The 19838-nt window shown below is 44.1% G+C and overlaps 1 protein-coding gene across 2 annotated transcripts; it reads left to right on the top strand.

Annotated features, from left to right (window-relative positions):
- The first annotated feature begins 258 nt into the window (after nucleotides 1-258).
- LOC144105486 (uncharacterized) lies at nucleotides 259-10123 on the top strand. 2 transcript variants are annotated; one of them, XM_077638606.1, is made up of 8 exons: nucleotides 259-724; nucleotides 2506-2705; nucleotides 2782-2808; nucleotides 3758-3820; nucleotides 3923-3994; nucleotides 4191-4265; nucleotides 4780-4842; nucleotides 5352-10123. In XM_077638606.1, exons 1-8 carry the CDS (start codon nucleotides 483-485, stop codon nucleotides 7613-7615), a joined length of 3006 nt encoding a protein of 1001 aa, XP_077494732.1. In that variant the 5' UTR covers nucleotides 259-482; the 3' UTR covers nucleotides 7616-10123. The 2 variants fall into 2 exon arrangements, with proteins under 2 accessions (XP_077494732.1, XP_077494733.1); XM_077638607.1 differs by having other exon boundaries at nucleotides 4760-4842; nucleotides 5352-5437.
- Nucleotides 10124-19838: the final 9715 nt, after the last annotated feature.

Genomic DNA, 19838 nt, shown 5'->3' with positions numbered 1-19838 from the left:
CCCAAATAGGTGTGATGTGGGCGTGAACGCTCTTCTTTACGACTAAGTGACACTCGAGCCTATCGCCCAGAGAAGCTCTGCAGAGAATTATCACCACGGCACTACACAAATAGTTACACAAGGAGCCAAGTCATGTAAAATAACCTTTATGTTAATTAGCCTCTTTTAGCGATTTCAGCTGCTCAGGGCGAGAGAGCGCAGAAAACAACCTGGACATCTACTCTAAATCTACGTAACGTGTCTTTGGCAGTGAGCGAGGCCAGTGCTGTGGCATGTTGCAAGTTGCGCGTCCGCGCCGTAAGTGTCGCCACGGTCGGAACGATTGCAGCGATCCTGGTATCTGGCAGCAAACGCGGCTGGAGTCAAGCCTAATAAAAAGTAAAATTTCTCGACCATAGTAGACAACACAAACATGCTTATGAATGAAAATATAACCAGTCGTAAGCATTAAAAATAGTATATCAAAGAAATAAATTGCGAAAATGACACAACGCGTCTGCGCCGCCAGTGCCGCCGCGGGCAACGCTGCAGCGCAGTGGCAGCAGACGACAGCGACCGGCGCAAGCATAGCGAAACTACGCGAGCGACTGCCGACGCGACGTGCGCACTGGACCAGCGTGATTACCGTCCTCAGCGTCATGTCGCATATGTATTGTTGCGCGAAGTGGTGCAGCACATCCGGCAGGAGTGGAGAACATCTCTTCAGATTTCCTTCTGACCACAGGTATTTATGAATTCACTGACTATCGTATCCCTCTTTGCATAGCCGTTGGCGACCGTTGTGCCTTTGTTTTGACCGCCCTTGGTCGTTACCATTTGAAATTGCCGACGGAATAGAACTAGTTTTACCTGGCGCTGTTTACTGCAGTGGCTTTGGTTTTGCGAGATGAGTTTGATAAGTACGTTTAAGGACATTAAAGCAAAATTAAGGGAAGGTGCTGCAGTTTGAGATGGCCCAACAGCCGTTGCCTCTCGTAAGCGTGGGACCGTTAGTTACCTTGCTTGCTTGTTCGCATGTGTGTGTGTGTGTGTCTGACTCACTGACTTTTCTCGCTGCCTTTAAAAGCTTATTCCCCGCAGATTCCGGTGCCCTCAGAGTGTATTTTAAATATGAATATTCTAACTTCTGTGCCTATAGCGTCGTCAGCGGAGTAATTGTAATGCTCAGTTTGGCTGTTTCTTTACGGAGTTCAGCGCGCTTGAATATTATTTCTTGCGTGTTCGTGCATGGTTTCTGCAGCAGTGATGCACGTCACATAAATTATCGAGCTGTTCAGACTAACACCACTAGTGTTGGACACCGCGCTGAAAGTCCATTGCACGCCGTGAGCCGCATATAGAAAGTCCGCCGGTCTTGTTTTTCTTACTTTTACCGGAGCTGTTCCTCGCGATATCCGCGCTCAACCACCCATGTACTCCGTGGAAGCGTTTCTCGAAACTATTGCCTACCGTAGTGCTGCCGCTCCAGCATTGTAAATTTCGCTCCACACTCCACCCCGGCTGTCCTCTACGCTGCTCGCTCGCGGGGCGCACGACTGACCTTGGAGGGCTCTGAACTCTCCGCATTATTCCCATCTCCTCACATATGTCTCTTATCTCGCGCCTTGTCCTTGACAGCTTTTGGGAAGCTCGCAAATAGTTTCGCCTAGTACGCCGGAAACGCTCGTTTCCGGCGGGTGGGTGAGGGGAAGGCGAAGGTCGCTTTCTTCTTGTCTGTGTCTTTTTTGGGACATTTCCCTTGCTTAAGCACTTTTTTCCCCTTCTTCTGGACCCATGCTATTTGCCTGCACCTTCAGTTTCTTGAAAGAGCAGTGTTTCCTGTTGATGTTCTGCTCACATCCCTTTCACACTTCCCATTTGATCACAGTGAAAGCAAAAGATGAAAAACTGTGCCTACTGGTTCATTTACCTGCTGTTCTTAATCCAGACTTCAAATTTGTGGGCAAGCAGCTGTCTGCCATAGCATAGCTACATTGGCACTTGTGTTTAATGGAGGAATTAGAAAAGAACGAATCATGGGTGGTGGTTAGTATGCAGTTACCTAGAGAAAAGTGTGAGTGGAATAATTGCTATGATCAGATAGAGCTTAAGTCTGCAGTGAAGCTCTGTCCCCATTTCTATCTGCTGCACAAAATTATGCCGCACCCAAAAAGCATTTGGAACAAAGAACTAGTTATTGTTACCTAAACCAAAAGCAGATCACAAAAGAAAACATAAGCTCAAGAATTTTAAAGGTTCTGGCTTGTCGATCATAGCCAGACATTAAAAAGGTGATTTCATTCATCGTTTCGATTGGCCAGCATAGCAATAGACTAGCAGGCTGTGGCACATTGTTACAAACTGCTGTCTTATTTTGCTTGCATCCTGCCACAGTTGTTTTCACGCATATATGTTATATAATGTTCGTACCCCTTTGCTGTGTAAGGAGATGCTAATAAGCATTCCTGAAGTGAGGTATGCAAACCTTTAAAATGTATGAAATCATGTTATTTGGCTGTTTTTCAGATTCTCCATTTGGCTGAAATATGCCAATAGGCTTGAACTCCTGGAGACACCAAGGGAAAAGGTCTACAAAACATACAGGCTCTGCTCAAAGCACTTCACGAGGGATTGCTTCACTAGTGATGCCTGCACAAGGCTCACGCATGAAGCAGTCCCTTCCGTGAAGGTGCATGAGCCTCGTCTGAGAGCCTTGGTGCACCCGGGTAAGCAAAATTCCTCTCCCAGTAAATTCTTCCCAAGCTTGATCCCTCAGTGTATCCTGTGGCTTTTTTGTTGCAGATTTCTATGAAGGAGGTGCGGCACAAGGTGAGGGCACTATTTTCAGAAAAACCCATCCTGTAAATGTAAGACCAAAGGGAACAATTGCATTCATAGAGGCTAACTGCAAACATCACTTCCCGGGCACAAAACTTTCCTGCTTCAATGTCATGTGGCCATTGTTTCAGTTGCATCAGACTGCAGTTGTGTACCATGTTGTAGCTTAAATTTCTCTTAACCATATTAACAATCAGATGCTGGATAGTGCACTCCAGCAGCAGTGAGGAAAATAATTTTTACAACTCTATGTTTAGTATTCTTGTCATTATTACTTACTGTTCGCTGCGGTGAATAGAGAGCAGACTGCGCGAATTCACTCCAAAATAGCACACAGGGTCAAGAAAGAACACACACACGCACAAACTGCCAGCAGCTTATTGTGACACACGAGGCGGTAATTATACATGAAGTGGCCGCATATTGTGCAAGCATGGAGGGTAAACATTTTACCGGTTTCTAAGGTAAAAATGGTTCTTTGAGGAGCAACCCGCCAGGATATTTAGCGATGCACATGTCACTTAGGCTATCTGATTTCTTCCTGAATGATTTCGGGAATAAGTTTGCAAGCATTAATAGTGGTGACATTGCACGCTTCATAGATAGGTTTGCAGTTTGATTTGTATTTCCTACAATGCACATCAAGTGAATTTATGGCCTCGTGGTTCACAGTAAAGTGTTCGTTTGTGTGTTTTCATTCTTCTTCCTGTGTGCTGCTGTGCTATTTTGTATGTCGCGGTATATTTATCGCACAAATTTTTCCTTTTTAATCGTAACTGCCTACAAACTCACAAAAACGATTTAAGCCCAATTTAAGATCACACTAACTCCCAGCAAGAGAAACCGTTCCAAATAGAACATCAAGGCCATACTGTGCACTGAGCAGAAGGTGCTGCTATGCAGAGCTTGATTGGCTATCTTTTTTTCCTTGTTCGCATAGGCATTGAATCCGCTTCACCACTACAGTCCACTGCTGCACCAGTGGAAGTCATGCTTGGTCACGGTAAGTCTTCCTGCAATCTTGCATAGGAAAACATTCCTAATGTCTCACTACACCAGTTGGTTTGTTTTCCTTGGGAGTAACTAAGTGGTACCTATATTTCAGACTACTTGCCGTTGCCATCAACACTTGGGCTAGGCACAATTGCTGGTGCAGATTCTGCTGTCCATGACACAGGTAGGTGCACTAAGTCAGGATCTGTTTTACATTACAGCTTGAAATGAAGAACTTTTCATTTGGTTCAGGCTAACCCTGTAATGCAGTATTACTTATGCTGAGGGCTCTGTCATAGCACAAAAAAATAAACATATGTAATTACTTTGCTGGCTGATTTCTTTAGATTGGGAGTGTCTAAGCGGTCGTTTAATTGCAGACGACCCACACTCTTCACGTGCCCCGCAGCTCACTGATGTGCAGACTACGCCCCCTCCCCCAGCTGACGAAGAAGGTAGGTGCAATGCACTAATAGTGCAGTGATAATCTATGAAAATTCAACAATAGACTGCAGCACTATTGCTGCAGATTTGCACGTAATAAATTAACCCTCTGCAATAGCAGCAGTGTGCAATTATGTCGTGGTGTGCAATAATTAGGTGCACGTCGGCACATCTTACTGTACCACTACTTCGGATGCCAGACATTTGTTTCAGAAGAGAAGAAACAAGTGTTAACTTTATGCTCACCAACTAGTATTTCATATATTTTTCTGTGTGCATATGTATGAATGCATTGTTTACGTGGTGGACCCCTGTGCTATCTGTACAGAATTATATTTACAGGTAATTTTTCATTCAGCTCAATGAAAACATTGGATAGCCTTCTCAGGTACTTGTTCTTAAAATTGCTTCACTAGCCTGTTGCTTACCATTCACATACACGCTGCGTAGCCAGGCTAAAAATGTGCACCTGAGAATTAAAATACTTGGTTGAAGCCTCCCACAGTGTGTTTATTTATTTGACAGGTGCTGCCCAAAGCACACCCATCAGAGTGATTGCATCAGCATCATGGGACTCACCTGATTATGGTAAGTACTCAAGAAAACATTAGAATTTATTGCAAACTACAACCTTCCACTTCAATGAAAAAGTATGCATCGGTAACCTTGATATATTCATGATGGGTATCGGCAGGCCCGTAACAGCGTGTAGGTATCGCTTTACTGCACATAAATATTTCTGGTTTTTTCCATTTGCTTAACTCAAGCTTGTCATGAAAAATTGCTCTGAATATTAAGCAGGCAAAACACATGGATAACAATGAGATCCATTAACTATTACCCTGTCTGTATTACGAGCAACTAGTTTCCATTTAAGCGAGGCGTAAAGTTGGTCGCCAGAAAAAACTGTCCCTATCAGCGAGGATCATATTAACGGGGCACGACTGTATTCATCATTTCACACAAAAACATTGCCCTGCAAGTTTGGCAACCTGTAGCCCTGTGACTGCACCCTAATCTTGATTTTGTGAGGGATGTAGATGTAGGTCTCGCTCTGAGGCAAACATAAATATGCTTTTTTTATATATTTTTTGCAGCTGAAGCTGGTCCTAGTGGCCTCAGCGGTGCCAAAGAGAGTGTCAGACAGCCAGTGATGACACCAGCATCAGGAACGCCCAAGAGTCGGCGGAGGAAGGGCGCAGTTGTGTACACCCCTCGCACCAAAAAGCGCTTCGAGAAGTTGCATTCTCGAAGCGACAGGTACCGAAAGGCACTGAGTCGGATTAGGAAAAGGCACGACACAAGGCGAGTAACGCAGCAGGAGGCTCTCAACAAGCTTGAACCGCATTTGCCACAAGACCTTTTTGAATTGGTTAAAGCTCAAATCAGGCTCTGCTCATTTCCGAAATCCAAAAAGCACTGGTCAAAACAAATTAAACAATTCGCTCTCAATTTGTTCTTTCACTCTCCAAAAGCTTATCGCTTCCTCAGAGAAAAGCTCCATTTGCCACATGTGAGGACGCTAAGGCGCTGGCTGGCAGACATCCCAATGACACCTGGTATCATTCCAGGTGCCATGGATGCAATAGAATCAATTACAAAAGATTGGCCACTACAAGACAAAGCATGCTGTCTTTTATTCGATGAAATATCCTTGAAAAAAAATTTGATGTATGATCAATCAAAAGATATTGTAATTGGCTTCACAGATGATGGGAATACTAGGACTTCTCGTGTGGCAAACATAGCCCTTGTTATGGCGGTGTCTGGCATATCAAGAAGTTGGATGCAGCCAGTAGCCTTTGCAGCGTCCCACAATGCAACTTCAGTTCTTGCAATGCGCAAGCTGCTATTAGATTTAATTCAGCAGCTTCAAACCAAAGGTCTTCTGGTGAAAGCGGTCATTTGTGATCAAGGGTCGAACAATGTGAGTCTGTCAAGAATGCTCATCCATTCTATCCATGAACCATATTTTGTTGTCAACAACCGCAAAATATACTTCATGTTTGACACCCCACACCTAATCAAATGCACAAGAAATAATTTGCGACGACATAAGCTCACCATTGGCTCTGAGGTTGTTGACTGGACACACATCGAAACCCTTTACAAAAAAACTCGTCACATTGATCGGGCCTCCAAAACACCAGTTGAGCATCTCAAAAGCAGATTGGCAAAAAAACTAAAAGAGCAACACATCTACAGGATGCCCTTTGCTGACATGAGAGTGAAGTACGCCACACAAGTGTTCAGCGAATCCGTATCTGTGGCACTCCTCACTCTCATTGCCATTCAAGAGCTTCCTGTTGATGCAAAATTTACAGCAGAGTTCACGGAAAGGATGGATAAGCTTTTTGACTGCCTGAACAGTTCGGCCCTGAAAAAGCAGGACGACAAGTTGCGGTACGCAATGACAGAAGGCTCGGAACATCATGTCTTCCTTGAGTCGTGCATAGATTGGATCGCCCAATGGCATTTTGGTGGTCCTCTGGACAAGCAACCACACACCATCAAAGGTTGGCAGATTACAATCAAAGCCTTACTTCTGCTGTGGACAGATCTAAAGGCCGATTTCGATTACACTCATCTTTTCACTCGTCGGTTGCAGCAGGATCCGTTGGAAAATTTTTTTGCAATAGTTCGTCAAAAACATGGCTGCAATGAGACACCTAATGTGTACCAATTCGTGGCTGCTGTAAAACATATTTGGATTGGCCAACTTTTCAAACTTTCGCAAGGAAACTGCGAAGTGACAACACATGCGTTCCTCACCAACTTGGAGAGTGTTTCTGCAGTATTGTCACCAAGCAGCACTCCAAGCACAAGCCACAGCAGGCAGCAAGGCTCAGGTTCATCTGACTTGCAGGCGTCTTCACAAGATGCCCCTGACATAGTATACGAAAATGTTGTGTACCATGTTGCTGGCACTCTTGTGAAGAGCTTTCTTGACCAGAGAACCACAGAATGCACATGTGAGGGAACACTCCTTGCAGCAGACGGTGGCTCTCTCCATGGACGACACCAATTCTTTGCACTACTCAAGGAGAATGGTGTTCCCGAGCACCTTTTCCAGTCAATTGCCGCAACTTCTGAGGCATGTCTAAATTATATAAAGAAATTGGATTCGGCCTTCAGAAAAGAAATCTCTTGCTGTGCTCATTTGTCCAATGTGTCCAGGAATCTTGTTGAGAGGATGCCTAACCAGCAAGCTGTTTTCTGTTCATTAGGCTGCAAAATTAAATTCCTTAAATTATTCTGCCGCACAAGGCTGCATTGGCACCTTTCCTTTTTAAACAGGAGCATGACGTCAAAAACAAAACAGAGTGCTCCCGCCAGAAAGAGGCGCAAATTAGCCGGCTAAATTCATGAGGCACTGTGTTAGGATATTATTGTATTTGGATTTTTAATGCTGCCTACTTACTACACATGTGCTCTCTCTTTAACTTTTTGTTGTACTATTTATTTTTTATGTATATAAGTATTTATGTACCTGTTTATCCGTAATTCTGCTCCGATTGCACATATACTGTACTGACTGCTTTTGCTCCTGCTGCGTTACTTCTTTTACAAAGTACAAGTTTGCCTTCTAGAAGCCTTGTGTGCCTTGTTAGTATGAGCATTGCTATGACCATTGGTTCTCAAATTAATATTGCTGAATGCTAACAACTTACAAGAGGTGCTAGGGAAACCGTTTTGTTTTGGCTTCTCTTTCTTCCTGCGTGACAAGTATACAGGCTCAGTGCCCTTCAAGGAATGCCAGAATTCAGTTAATGACTGGCTGTATGCTAACCATAGTTCTTATGATCAGTAACAGTGCCATTTGTGCAAAAAGTAAATTTGTGAAGCACACCATAATGTTGAAGCATACATCGATTCAGGTGCTCGCAAAAACCAAAAAGTGCTCTGCGGAACCCAGGAGTTCTTGTGGTATATAACTTGGCAACCTCTGGTCATGGCTTGCCCTCTGTTATGCTGCTGGGAAAATTGGTGATAGCTACAGTTCATTTCATACATAAGGTACAACACAGTGAAATGTACGAAAGTAATCAGCAAGAAAAAATGAAGGGAGGTATGTTATTCCGTGCTTGTTTTGTGGCCGAGTGGTCTGAGGACTGACAAAGCAACAGCGTGTCGTCAGCAATAACAGTGCATTTAATCAAGCTCATGACAAATGCGTCATGTAGTAAGCCTGTAGGCAAAGCATTCACCATGTTTCGCTCACCACAAGGAACGCACTACTTTTTGGTCATGGATGCAGGCAGCGCAAACAAGAGCGCTAGCTTTGACAGCATTGCACCTGATGTATGAAACAGAGAGCAGAACCCACAGGCAGCAAACGCGGACTGGCTCAGGTGCTCGGCTCTGTAACATTTAAGAGGGGTGTACGCATAAGATGAAAAATGTTTGACATGTTTGCTGGTGTCCAATACAAGCGTGCTCGAAATATGCTGCGGTGCTATTTGTAGTTGCTTTTTTTTTCCTTCTGGAAGTTGTAGCGTTTGGGGGTTTCACCTTTTGGAGCAACACATGGGTCATGAGGGGCACAATAGCAGCGGCCGGCGCATTACGCTGAACTGTGTGGCGTCCATAAGCGTTTGCAGATACTGTACAGTACACGGACCACTTGCAATTTACCATTCAGTAATATAATAACTGGACATTGTGGTAGATGCAGTATAACGCCACATAGAGAAACATTACTGGCCTGTTACGAACCCTGTGCGTTTTCATTTCTCAGATGAGTTATTTATACGCACGCATATTTTGTTACACCCCAATGTGTCATCGCAAGCTGAATTAATGACCTCCAATTACTGTTCGTCACCAGCCACGGCCACAACTGTTCAGAGAATTTTCATAAAGTCGCTTCTCCACACAATTCTCGGCCTGCCCTGGTTGCATCTTCCTCCCCTTGGTATCTACAAAACAAAGAAACCAAAATAGGGCATGGCAGACGAGCTGTGTCCTAAAGCATGCAAGCCTGTAACTCATCTGCCAAGAGCTAAACGTGCCCAAGGTTACCTAAGTTCTTTTCATGGCATCTGTTTACTAAGTTATAGCACTGCAGCATATTATGTTGTCCTTAGTCTGATGCAACGAGTGAAAGGCTGAAACTTTTCGCTGCCCTTCTCTGTATGTGTGTATGCATAGCCACAGACAGATACATTTCAATACATCTCGGATGTTGTACTTCACTGCTGTTCATCTGAACCTGCACAAAAGCATATGCTACATGAATGTAGCACATGCTTATATGTACCGGACCTACCTTGATAGTACCTTACCTCTTTGTACCCTGTATATATTCTCTGTGCACTCGCTCATGTGTTCTAGGTTTCCATAATGGAATTTATTAATTTTGATTTTTAGAACGATTGTCACTGATATTGCAATGCCCAAGATGCCTAAAATCACTTTTGTACATCGATTGCCACTACTGATGTTTCCTTTAATAAACTGTTCTTTGGAGAAAACTATTTACGTTTTTGGTACTCGAGCGAGCGCCCTAAGCAGCTGCTAATCAGCCGCGCTGGCCGCGCCGCTCGCCACCATGCACCGTGCTGCCTCAACAGACACATCGAAATGCAAAAGCGGGTAAGCAGATGTCGTAAGTACTTAGGAAATCAAGCGGGAATGCAGCGCGGGAGCAGCAAGTCACCAGTATTTACGAAGCTTGCATCGAGCTAGCGGCAGCCAGCACCACGAACGCGCGAGCAACCGCCCGCAACCAGCCGGGTAAACAAACGCCGCCATATTGGATTTTTCTGGATTGGCTTGGCTGAGCTTGTTTCAAAAAGTTTTGAGCAATTTATGCCTTTACCGCCAACTCCCAGGCACCGCCACCGTCGCATTTCAAAATCGTCCCCATTGGCTCTACGGGAATGTCACACCCTTGGCGAGGCCTCCACAACCTCAAAAAATATAGCCACGTAGCCATCATCAACCAGCTCAATTTTAAGCACATGTTACGTGGAGGCACTAAGCATATTTAAAGACTAACTTCCTTCTTTGAGCTCTTTCTTTCTATCGCTAAACCTCGTTACAGAGAATGGTTCTAAAAAACACTATGAGGACTTTTTACATCAACATGTTCCTTGCAGATACTACTGTGGAGCATGCGGATTCCTCACTTTGTGTCACCAGATGCAATCAGATTTTTCTAGAATATTCGCTCCCGCGCAAAACTGCTATGATATTCCAGGTTCCGGTAGGTGAGTTGTGCACGTTATCCCAAATGTTCGTAAGCTTTAAATTGAAGACAGCCTCGAGCAACGGTGATCGGCTCTTTCCCGACAACCGAGAAGGTTTGTTGCTATCTTAACACACATCAAAAGGGGAAGCATATTGACTACTTAATCAGTTGATACCTTCGAAAACAAACCAAGCTTCATAACTTAGGAGCCAGCAGGCAATGCATCGTATCCCCGGGGTGCGTCCAATCAACGCAGGACGTCATTATGAAAAGGAACAACTAATAAAATGGACGTGGGTCAGCCTACAGTACAACTACAGAAAGGAAGCATGTGAAGGGCAGAGCCTACCGTCACAAGCTATGTTTTTTTTTTGTTTTCATCTGCACCCCCTGACCACATTGCACGTGCCTCTTGCTACGTTCTGTCACTATATAATTGTTTTTTGGGGGGAAAGGAAATGGTGCAGTATCTGTCTCATATCTTTGGACACCTGAACCGCGCCGTAAGGGAAGGGATAAAGGAGGGAGTGAAAGAAGAAAGGAAAAATAGGTGCCGTAGTGGAGGGCTCCGGAATAATTTCGACCACCTGGGGATCTTTAACGTGCACTGACATCGTACAGCACACGGGCGCCTTAGCGTTTTTCCTCCATAAAAACGCAGCCGCCGCGGTCGGGTTCGAACCCGGGAACTCCGGATCAGTAGTCGAGCGCCCTAACCACTGAGCCACCGCGGCGGGGGCGTTCTGTCACTACCGGAACGCTATTAGAGGCATTTGTGTCAATCGCTGCGTGATGCGCTCTTGTTTTTTGCCTCATCAGCGCAGTGCTAAAGCGAGCCAGGAATGATGATCTGGATTTGATTTTAGCCTTGCAAATACAGCACGACCGATGTGTGCCGAGTGTTTTTTTAAGAACCAAACTAGAATTTATAACAAGACCAGGAGCTTTCAGAGTTTCCAGAATTTCTCGGGTCAGTTTACTTTTAACTTTGAAGACAGTAACATTCTGAAACTGAAGGAAGGCCAAATGTTCATATTGAAAACACAGGTGACCTACTTTCGTACGATGCAGGTTACGCGCCTGCGCTTCCAACATTTCCTGTAAATACGTTCAGGTGTGTCCGCCAATTTTTTCACAGGTACAATTCAGTTTAAAAACCTACCTTTCTGTGCGTATCAGAAGATTTTTATGCACTCCTGGCCGTGGATGACACCATCCACGCTACCTGAAATGTTTCGTCTATGTTAAAGGGATTTAATTACCTCTTTGCAAATGAATGCGTTTATTTTAACTCTATTGGCAGTATTTTATATTTCATTCAAGGCATTTGCAGACATCTCACCACTGATGTTTTTGCGCCACCTGCTCTTGATATAAAAGAAGCTGTCTTTATTCCAAACGAAGGAGGCCTTCAGCGACCAGCGCTGACTGCAAAAGCCAGCTACCACCATCATGTAATCTTTTAGACAGCAGGTGTAGCCCGGAGAGCTTTGTCACTAATTTGATTAGCTTGGAGTGCTGTGAAATCTAAGCCAAAGGGATCGTTGCATTCAAGAGATGATAAACATCCCGTGCGGCTTTTAACTATACGTGATGTTTAGAAAGCGCATAATATATTGTAGTGAGTTAATGGCGCAGTGCAAAGGGTAATAGAAATACAGCAAAGTGACCGCAGCGATGGCCTAGTGGTTTGAGCATCCGCCTCCATGCGGGAGGGGCGAGTTCGATCCCCAAGGCCCCCGGGTACCCCCTTCCCCCCTCCGGTGATACAATAGGTACAAGCTTTCTCCTGCCCAGTGCTCGGCTTCTTTAGGGTGAAATGCTTGCATAATGGGTCTTTGACCCTACCTTGGGTAGACGACAACACCTTGTGCCATGGCGCTTGTTGGCCAAAGCTGGCCTTGCGGCATAAAAATTCATCATCATCATCATCATCATCATCAGAAATACAGCAAAGTGGTAAAATACGCTAAAGACCCTACATCCTTAGAAGTTGAATACGAGAGACGAAAAAGGCAGCCGGAACGGGCGCTGGTTTTTGTACTTTTGGCGCATTTAATATACTATCGACAGCCCCTTCGAGGCATCCGGATGAGTTGTGTAAATTATCTCAAAATTGCCCCCGCAACAAACACAAACACATTCCCAATAAGCCGGCATCTGTAGCCACACCCAGTATAAAACAATCGTTTATAATTGTTTCAAAAGCGCACCACAGATATAAACCTTTGTGATTGGGGCTACTTCCTCAGTTAATAAATCATCCAGATAGGCGCTAAAAACTTGAAATAGTTCACTGCTGATAGCCGCGTGAAGTCATCTACCATCGCCTGCCGCTTGTCTCTCGTTTACTGAAAAAACAGAAGAAAAATTTTCTTAGTCAACAGCGATAGGAATAAGTGTTGAGTGGTACAAGTGAGGGCCAGTGCTAAATTTATTTATTTATTTACTTATTGTACCCTCAGGGCCAGAGACATTACAGAGGGAAGTGGGTTCATTAGGATAAACAACAATGAATATAATACAGTGAAAATAGATATTAAAAATAAATTTTCTCCAGAATAAAACCAACAACACCACCCAGAAAACGTAAATAGTATAAAAACAATGTATACAATACTGTGGAAGCAGATATAACGCCCAATCAACTTTATTCAGAATAAACAATATTAGCTACAGTGTCGTGTAAAATTTTATTATCAGGAATGGCTGCAATATCGGGGGTAAGGCGGTTCCATTCCACAGATGTGCGGGGAAGATGTGACTCAAAAGAAGATTTCGTGTGGCATGTTGGGATGCCAACCCTGTGCCGGTGATCGATGCGACGTGAAATGTATTAGGGGGTGACATGAGATTGTCGTGACGCACAATATGATGATATAACTTGTGAAATAGAGTTAGGGGACCAATTTTGCGGCGAGATTGTAACGGTGGGAGATAGACGTTAGATTTCATGGCTGTGATGCTTGCCGTACGGTTGTAACTTGAAAGAATGAAGCGAACGGAATTATTTTGGACTAATTCCAAGAAATATACGAAGTTTTCATGAGTAGGGTCTCATATTGATTTTGCGTATTCTAGGTAAGGACGTATAAGTGTTTTATAGAGTATAAGTTTAAGGGATGAGGGAGCGGCAGAGAAATTGCGACGTAAGTATCCTAACATGCGGATAGCATTATTAATCACGTAGTCAATATGAACAGACCATGTTAAGTTTTGAGTGATATAAATTCCTAGGGACTTGTACGTTTTTACCCAATTAAGACGAGTGCCATTAAGATAATATGAAGGAAGAGCCTTAGATGTCCGGGAAACACGCAAAGCTTTACATTTATTAGTGTTTAATTTCATATTCCACTTAGTGCACCAGATTGACATGAAATTAAGTTCTTACTAGAGAGTGTCAGTATCATTGACGTTATTTATTTCCCGAAATATTACACAATCGTCAGTCAAAAGGCGAATGTTAGAAGATATGGCAGAAGGAAGGTCATTAATATAGATTAAGAACAGGACTGGTCCAAGGACCGATCCCTGTGGGACACCAGATAGCACGTTACCAATCGGTGAATTAGTGTTGCTAGCAAGCACAAATTGCCAACAGTTAAGAAGGAAAGATTTAATCCATTGTAAGACGTTATGGTCGAGGTTAAGATGGATCAGATTAAATAGCAGCAATTTATGGCAAACGTTTTCAAAGGCTTTGCAAAAATAAGAAAATGCAATCAGCGCAAGATGAGATGTCAAGTATGCGGTATAGCTTATCAGTAAAGGCTAGCAATTGCGTTTCATAGGACTATATTCGACGAAAACCATGTCCCGCACTCTTGAGAAATGAATTCTCATCGAGAAAGGCAGCGACATTCTTGAAAATGATATGTTCTAGTAATTTGCAGCATCTGCTGGTGAGCAAAATGGGACGAAAGTTTTGAGGGCAGTGCTTACCACCGGACTTGTGAAGTGGAACCACCTTCCCAATTTTCCAGTCGCTAGGAAGGCTTGCTGTGTCGAGTGACTGTTGAAAAGGTTCGTCAGTATAACTGAACTATAAGTACCAGTATTTTTTAGGAATTTAGCGCTAATCGCATCGGAACCAGGTGAAGAATCCTTTTTAAAAATTGAAATAATTTGGCTACACCAGATTGATCGACAGTTATAGGTGACATTGTCGGGAACCTGCGGTGTGGTTTGAATGGAAGATTAACGCTTAAATTGAAGGAAAAGCCTTCAACGATTGTGTCATTCAGCACGGAAGCACTAATATCATTGGGGATAAGTTTACCGGAGGCGTCTTGTAGTCTAATAAGTGGGTCGTTCGCAGGTCGTATAACGCGCCAAAATTTTTTAACACTCGTTTTCAAAATAGTTGGTAATGCGGCCGACAAATGGTTATTCTTTGCAAGTTTAATCGCGTTGACGTAACCGTCGGAAGCAGATTTGTACTTCACCCATCGCGCATTAGATGGTGCAAGCTTCGCGCGGCGGTATAGACGTTTCACTTTGTTAGATAATGGTCTGATGTGAGAGTTGTGCCATGGTGCTTGTGGATTAAAGGTGACGATGCGCTTAGGGATATACTTATCAGTTAGTTCGTGAACCTTCGTTTTGAATGATATCCAGTTATCCTCAACAGATAGTAGTCTGAGTTTGCAATAAAGTAATCAACAAATGTTCCCAGTTCATTGTTAATGCCAGTAAAGTTGGCGCGTTTCTAATCTAGAATGATTTTTTTACTTTATTCACTTTTGGATGTGGTATATTAATGCAAAAATTCGGCATCACGTGATCCTTGATGCCTGGAAGATATGCTATGTAAGTAGCTATCACTGGATTAGTTGCTAGAATTAGATCAAGAGTGTTCAAAGCGTTATTTAGCGTCCTATTGGCTTTTGTAACTAACTGAGTTAGCGAAATTGTCCTGCAAAGTTCTAAGAATTCTTTAGCTTGATGCGAAGGGGGAGATAAAGAAGGCGGCTGAGCAGTCCATAAAAAAGTCCGGAAAAAAAGTTCCCAAGTAGAAAAAGCGGTGATGTACAAGATTTATGAGGAACAAGATTTATAGCGTCGTGAAGTTTGTTAGTGAATGTAGACTGACGCCAATAACCAATTTTAGATGACCTATCACTATTGACGCAAAAATTAATTCTAATTCGCTGAAGACTTCGATACATGAAGATGGAATGTCTCTGGAAAGGGCAAGTAAAGCACCGGCGCCACGTTTAGCTGTTCTATCACAACGATATACCGAATAGCAATGAGTGTTGCGGAAGATTTCGGAATCTGACACATGCGTTGAGAGCCACGTTGCCGTTAGCGCTATAATGTCAGCTGAGCATGTGTCTATAGCAGAAGATAAAGAAGTATGCTTGTTAAGTAGGCTCCTGACGTTAGTATAAAGAACTGAGATCGATGATGACAGCCGTCCACTTCCCCTCGCGATTCCCTACGGTACAGCGGAAGATCCAGCTACGGAATCCAAGGCAGACGATTCCAGTGCAGACGATTCGCCACGTGCCACGATTTTTTCAACAGTGTCCGTGGTTGGGTTATACATGAAGCATTTTTTATTGATGTCCAGCTTGTTATTTCGTATCTCAAAAGAGCGAGGGCCAGCGTGATCATATCCGAATTCAAAAAGTTTTTTCGAGCCTGGCGCGTAGCAGGCCTAAAATTCACAATTTCACCAGCGCTGCGACTAGGAACAAGAACAGAGAAAGAAGACAAGGACAAGCGCTACTAACAACTGAAAGTTTATTTGAAAAAAACACAGATTATATGCACACAACTGACAACCCAAAGCGCCTGCGCTTCCCCCACCAGGCACGCAAAAGAGAGTTAAAAATCTAGATACAAAATTTCACACTCATGTAAGTTTACAGATGGTGTGCTAACGCACGTGTCGATGTTCTTGTGAATGTGATAGGCTTCACACAACTCCCTAGTTAACTGATCTGGATGTCTGAATTTAATCTTAGCCCTGTTAAGCAGAGGAAAGCATGCTTTTTTGTTAGACACACCGGGTTTGTTTAGAAGACAATCTCTGTAATGAAGGGACAGATTTGATGAAGGAGCACCATTCAAAGAGGTTCTATGCTGACGTAAGCGTGTATTTATGCATTTACCGGTTTGCCCAATGTAACTCTTGCCGCATTTAAAAGGTATGTCATAAACCACTCCCTCTGCACATGGCACAAAGGTTGACTCATGATCCACCTGGCATGCATTTTTTCTTTTGCCTCTTATTTGCTTCTGTTCCCGGGCTCTTTTGTCAACAATAGCACAAACCTTGCCTAGTTTATTAGGGACCGAAAAGAGCACTTTTACCCCATATCTAGTGCCAACCTGCTTAAGCCTATGGGATAACTGATGAATGTAGGGTATTACCGCATGCTTCGTTCTGTCATTGCCGGAATTTTCCTGTGCTTCATGTCTATCAAACGACTTCATCTTCTTCAGGATCTTGTTGCTAGCAAGCGCTATCACATCTTTGGGGAAGCCCGCTGACCTTAGCCTTTGAACTTGCTTATCGAAACTGCTGCCTAAAGTATGAATACATGACTTAGTAAGTGCAGATCCTAAACAAGACACTGCTATGCCACATTTAACTATTTTCGAGTGCCCAGACTGATAATTTAGCAAGGGCTTTTCCGACCGCTGTAGGAAGGACCAACAAACATGATTCACCTTTTTCTCCAATCTAATATCCAAGAATTGCAGCTGATTATCTTCCGGTAATTCAAAGGTAAATTTCAGACCAAACCCGCAGTTTTCAAAAGTCTTTAAAATGTCATCCACATGTGCCTTGAAGTCATGGGATTCAACAAAAACAAGATAATCGTCTACATACCGGAAGATTTGTTTTACACGGTTGTCTAAGTTAACTTTATTGCTCCTATCTGCATAGGAAAGAAAGATATTACTAAGTACCGGAGCCACTTTTGAGCCAATGCACACTCCTGTTTTTTGAACATATAGCCTGCCTTCCCAATCAACAAATGTGGATTTGAGATAAAATGACACAAGCTCCAAAAACGAGCCCACAGAAACGCCACACTTTGAAATGAATGCTTCTTCATCATTATCCTCTACTATACATTTCTTAACACACTGGAGGAGCCTATCATGTGGCAATGAATAGAATAAATCCTGCACATCAATACTAAACATATCACACCCACCAGGATTATTTAGTTTCAGATATTGCACAACCGCCTCGGAATTAGATACAAGAAACGGGTCTTCTACTGTCAGTGAACACAAATTACTTTGCAAAAAACTTGAAACGGCATGTTGCCAAGTTCCCCGTTCAGTAACAATGCAACGGAAGGGGATGTCAGTTTTATGAGTTTTGGCAGCAAAAAACACTTCTAAAAAGTTGCCTTTCGCCTTCTTAATGGATGCTTGCAGGCCAACTAAATTCATATCACCTACCAGCCTTAACGCCTCGCTTTTTTGTTTAAGGGCACTGGAACGCACAGGCTTAAAGTTTTTGGCAACTGAATTCCTAGCCTTCTCACGGAAAAGTTTCTCTGGCAGCGTAACGAAATAACCTTCTTTATCCGAGACAACCACGCGAAGTTTTTCGGACGTCAAGAAATCGGTCAAGTGCGCAAAGTCCCACCTTTTGGCCGGCCCTCCGCCACTCTTCTTGAGGGCCTCAACACATTCCACAACGCACCTAGGCTGCTCCTCTTTCCGTGCTTGGCGCGCGATTGACCTTCCAAGAGCCAACTTTTCTTCTTTTCCCAAAGAAGGCTGGACACCGAATTTTGGACCCAACTTTAGAATCTTCTGGAACTTCTCTGGCACCGGCTGATCACCCAGGACCAAGAGCTTTCCTTCGGAGCACGGAGACGCTGTACTGGAGGGAAACCACGGGCGGGCGGTGTACCAAAGGAACTCGGTGTGTTTTTTCGCTTGTTCGCAGCACTCATGGAAGTGCCGCACACGATTTTTGTCCTTCCCACACACCACCCAAAGGCAATCCTTGTAGTATCGATGTTGACGCCACCACTCTGAAGATGCAATCCGGCAAATCCTGCGGCTGTGCCCTTTAGATGGGAGGAGGCCACCGCACATAACTTGGACCTCAACTGGGCAAAGAGCACGTCTGGCATGCCACGAAGCTACCCTTGCTTTGAAGGCACAAACTGCAATTAGGGAAGCCAAGGCTGCCTGGTTGTCAAAAGGAGCGGGATTAGGACATAGAAAAGAGCTCAATGTACTAGAAATGAACTGTAGCAAAATGGTGGTTTGAAGTTGTGTGAAGCCTATCACATTCACAAGAACATCGACACGTGCGTTAGCACACCATCTGTAAACTTACATGAGTGTGAAATTTTGTATCTAGATTTTTAACTCTCTTTTGCGTGCCTGGTGGGGGAAGCGCAGGCGCTTTGGGTTGTCAGTTGTGTGCATATAATCTGTGTTTTTTTCAAATAAACTTTCAGTTGTTAGTAGCGCTTGTCCTTGTCTTCTTTCTCTGTTCTTGTTCCTAGTCGCAGCGCTGGTGAAATTGTGAATATGTACCAACTAGCTCAAACCACCATTTTGCTACAGTTCATTTCTAGTACATTGAGCTCTTTTCTATGTCCTAATCCCGCTCCTTTTGACAACCAGGCAGCCTTGGCTTCCCTAATTGCAGTTTGTGCCTTCAAAGCAAGGGTAGCTTCGTGGCATGCCAGACGTGCTCTTTGCCCAGTTGAGGTCCAAGTTATGTGCGGTGGCCTCCTCCCATCTAAAGGGCACAGCCGCTGGATTTGCCGGATTGCATCTTCAGAGTGGTGGCGTCAACATCGATACTACAAGGATTGCCTTTGGGTGGTGTGTGGGAAGGACAAAAATCGTGTGCGGCACTTCCATGAGTGGTGCGAACAAGCGAAAAAACACACCGAGTTCCTTTGGTACACCGCCCGCCCGTGGTTTCCCTCCAGTACAGCGTCTCTGTGCTCCGAAGGAAAGCTCTTGGTCCTGGGTGATCAGCCGGTGCCAGAGAAGTTCCAGAAGATTCTAAAGTTGGGTCCAAAATTCGGTGTCCAGCCTTCTTTGGGAAAAGAAGAAAAGTTGGCTCTTGGAAGGTCAATCGCGCGCCAAGCACGGAAAGAGGAGCAGCCTAGGTGCGTTGTGGAATGTGTTGAGGCCCTCAAGAAGAGTGGCGGAGGGCCGGCCAAAAGGTGGGACTTTGCGCACTTGACCAATTTCTTGACGTCCGAAAAACTTCGCGTGGTTGTCTCGGATAAAGAAGGTTATTTCGTTACGCTGCCAGAGAAACTTTTCCGTGAGAAGGCTAGGAATTCAGTTGCCAAAAACTTTAAGCCTGTGCGTTCCAGTGCCCTTAAACAAAAAAGCGAGGCGTTAAGGCTGGTAGGTGATATGAATTTAGTTGGCCTGC

The sequence above is a fragment of the Amblyomma americanum genome, chromosome 9, assembly GCF_052857255.1.
Source record: "Amblyomma americanum isolate KBUSLIRL-KWMA chromosome 9, ASM5285725v1, whole genome shotgun sequence".
NCBI classification, from domain to species: Eukaryota; Metazoa; Arthropoda; class Arachnida; order Ixodida; family Ixodidae; genus Amblyomma; species Amblyomma americanum.
Note: the sequence above shows the minus strand (reverse complement) of the source record. Positions and strands in the feature narration are given on the sequence as shown.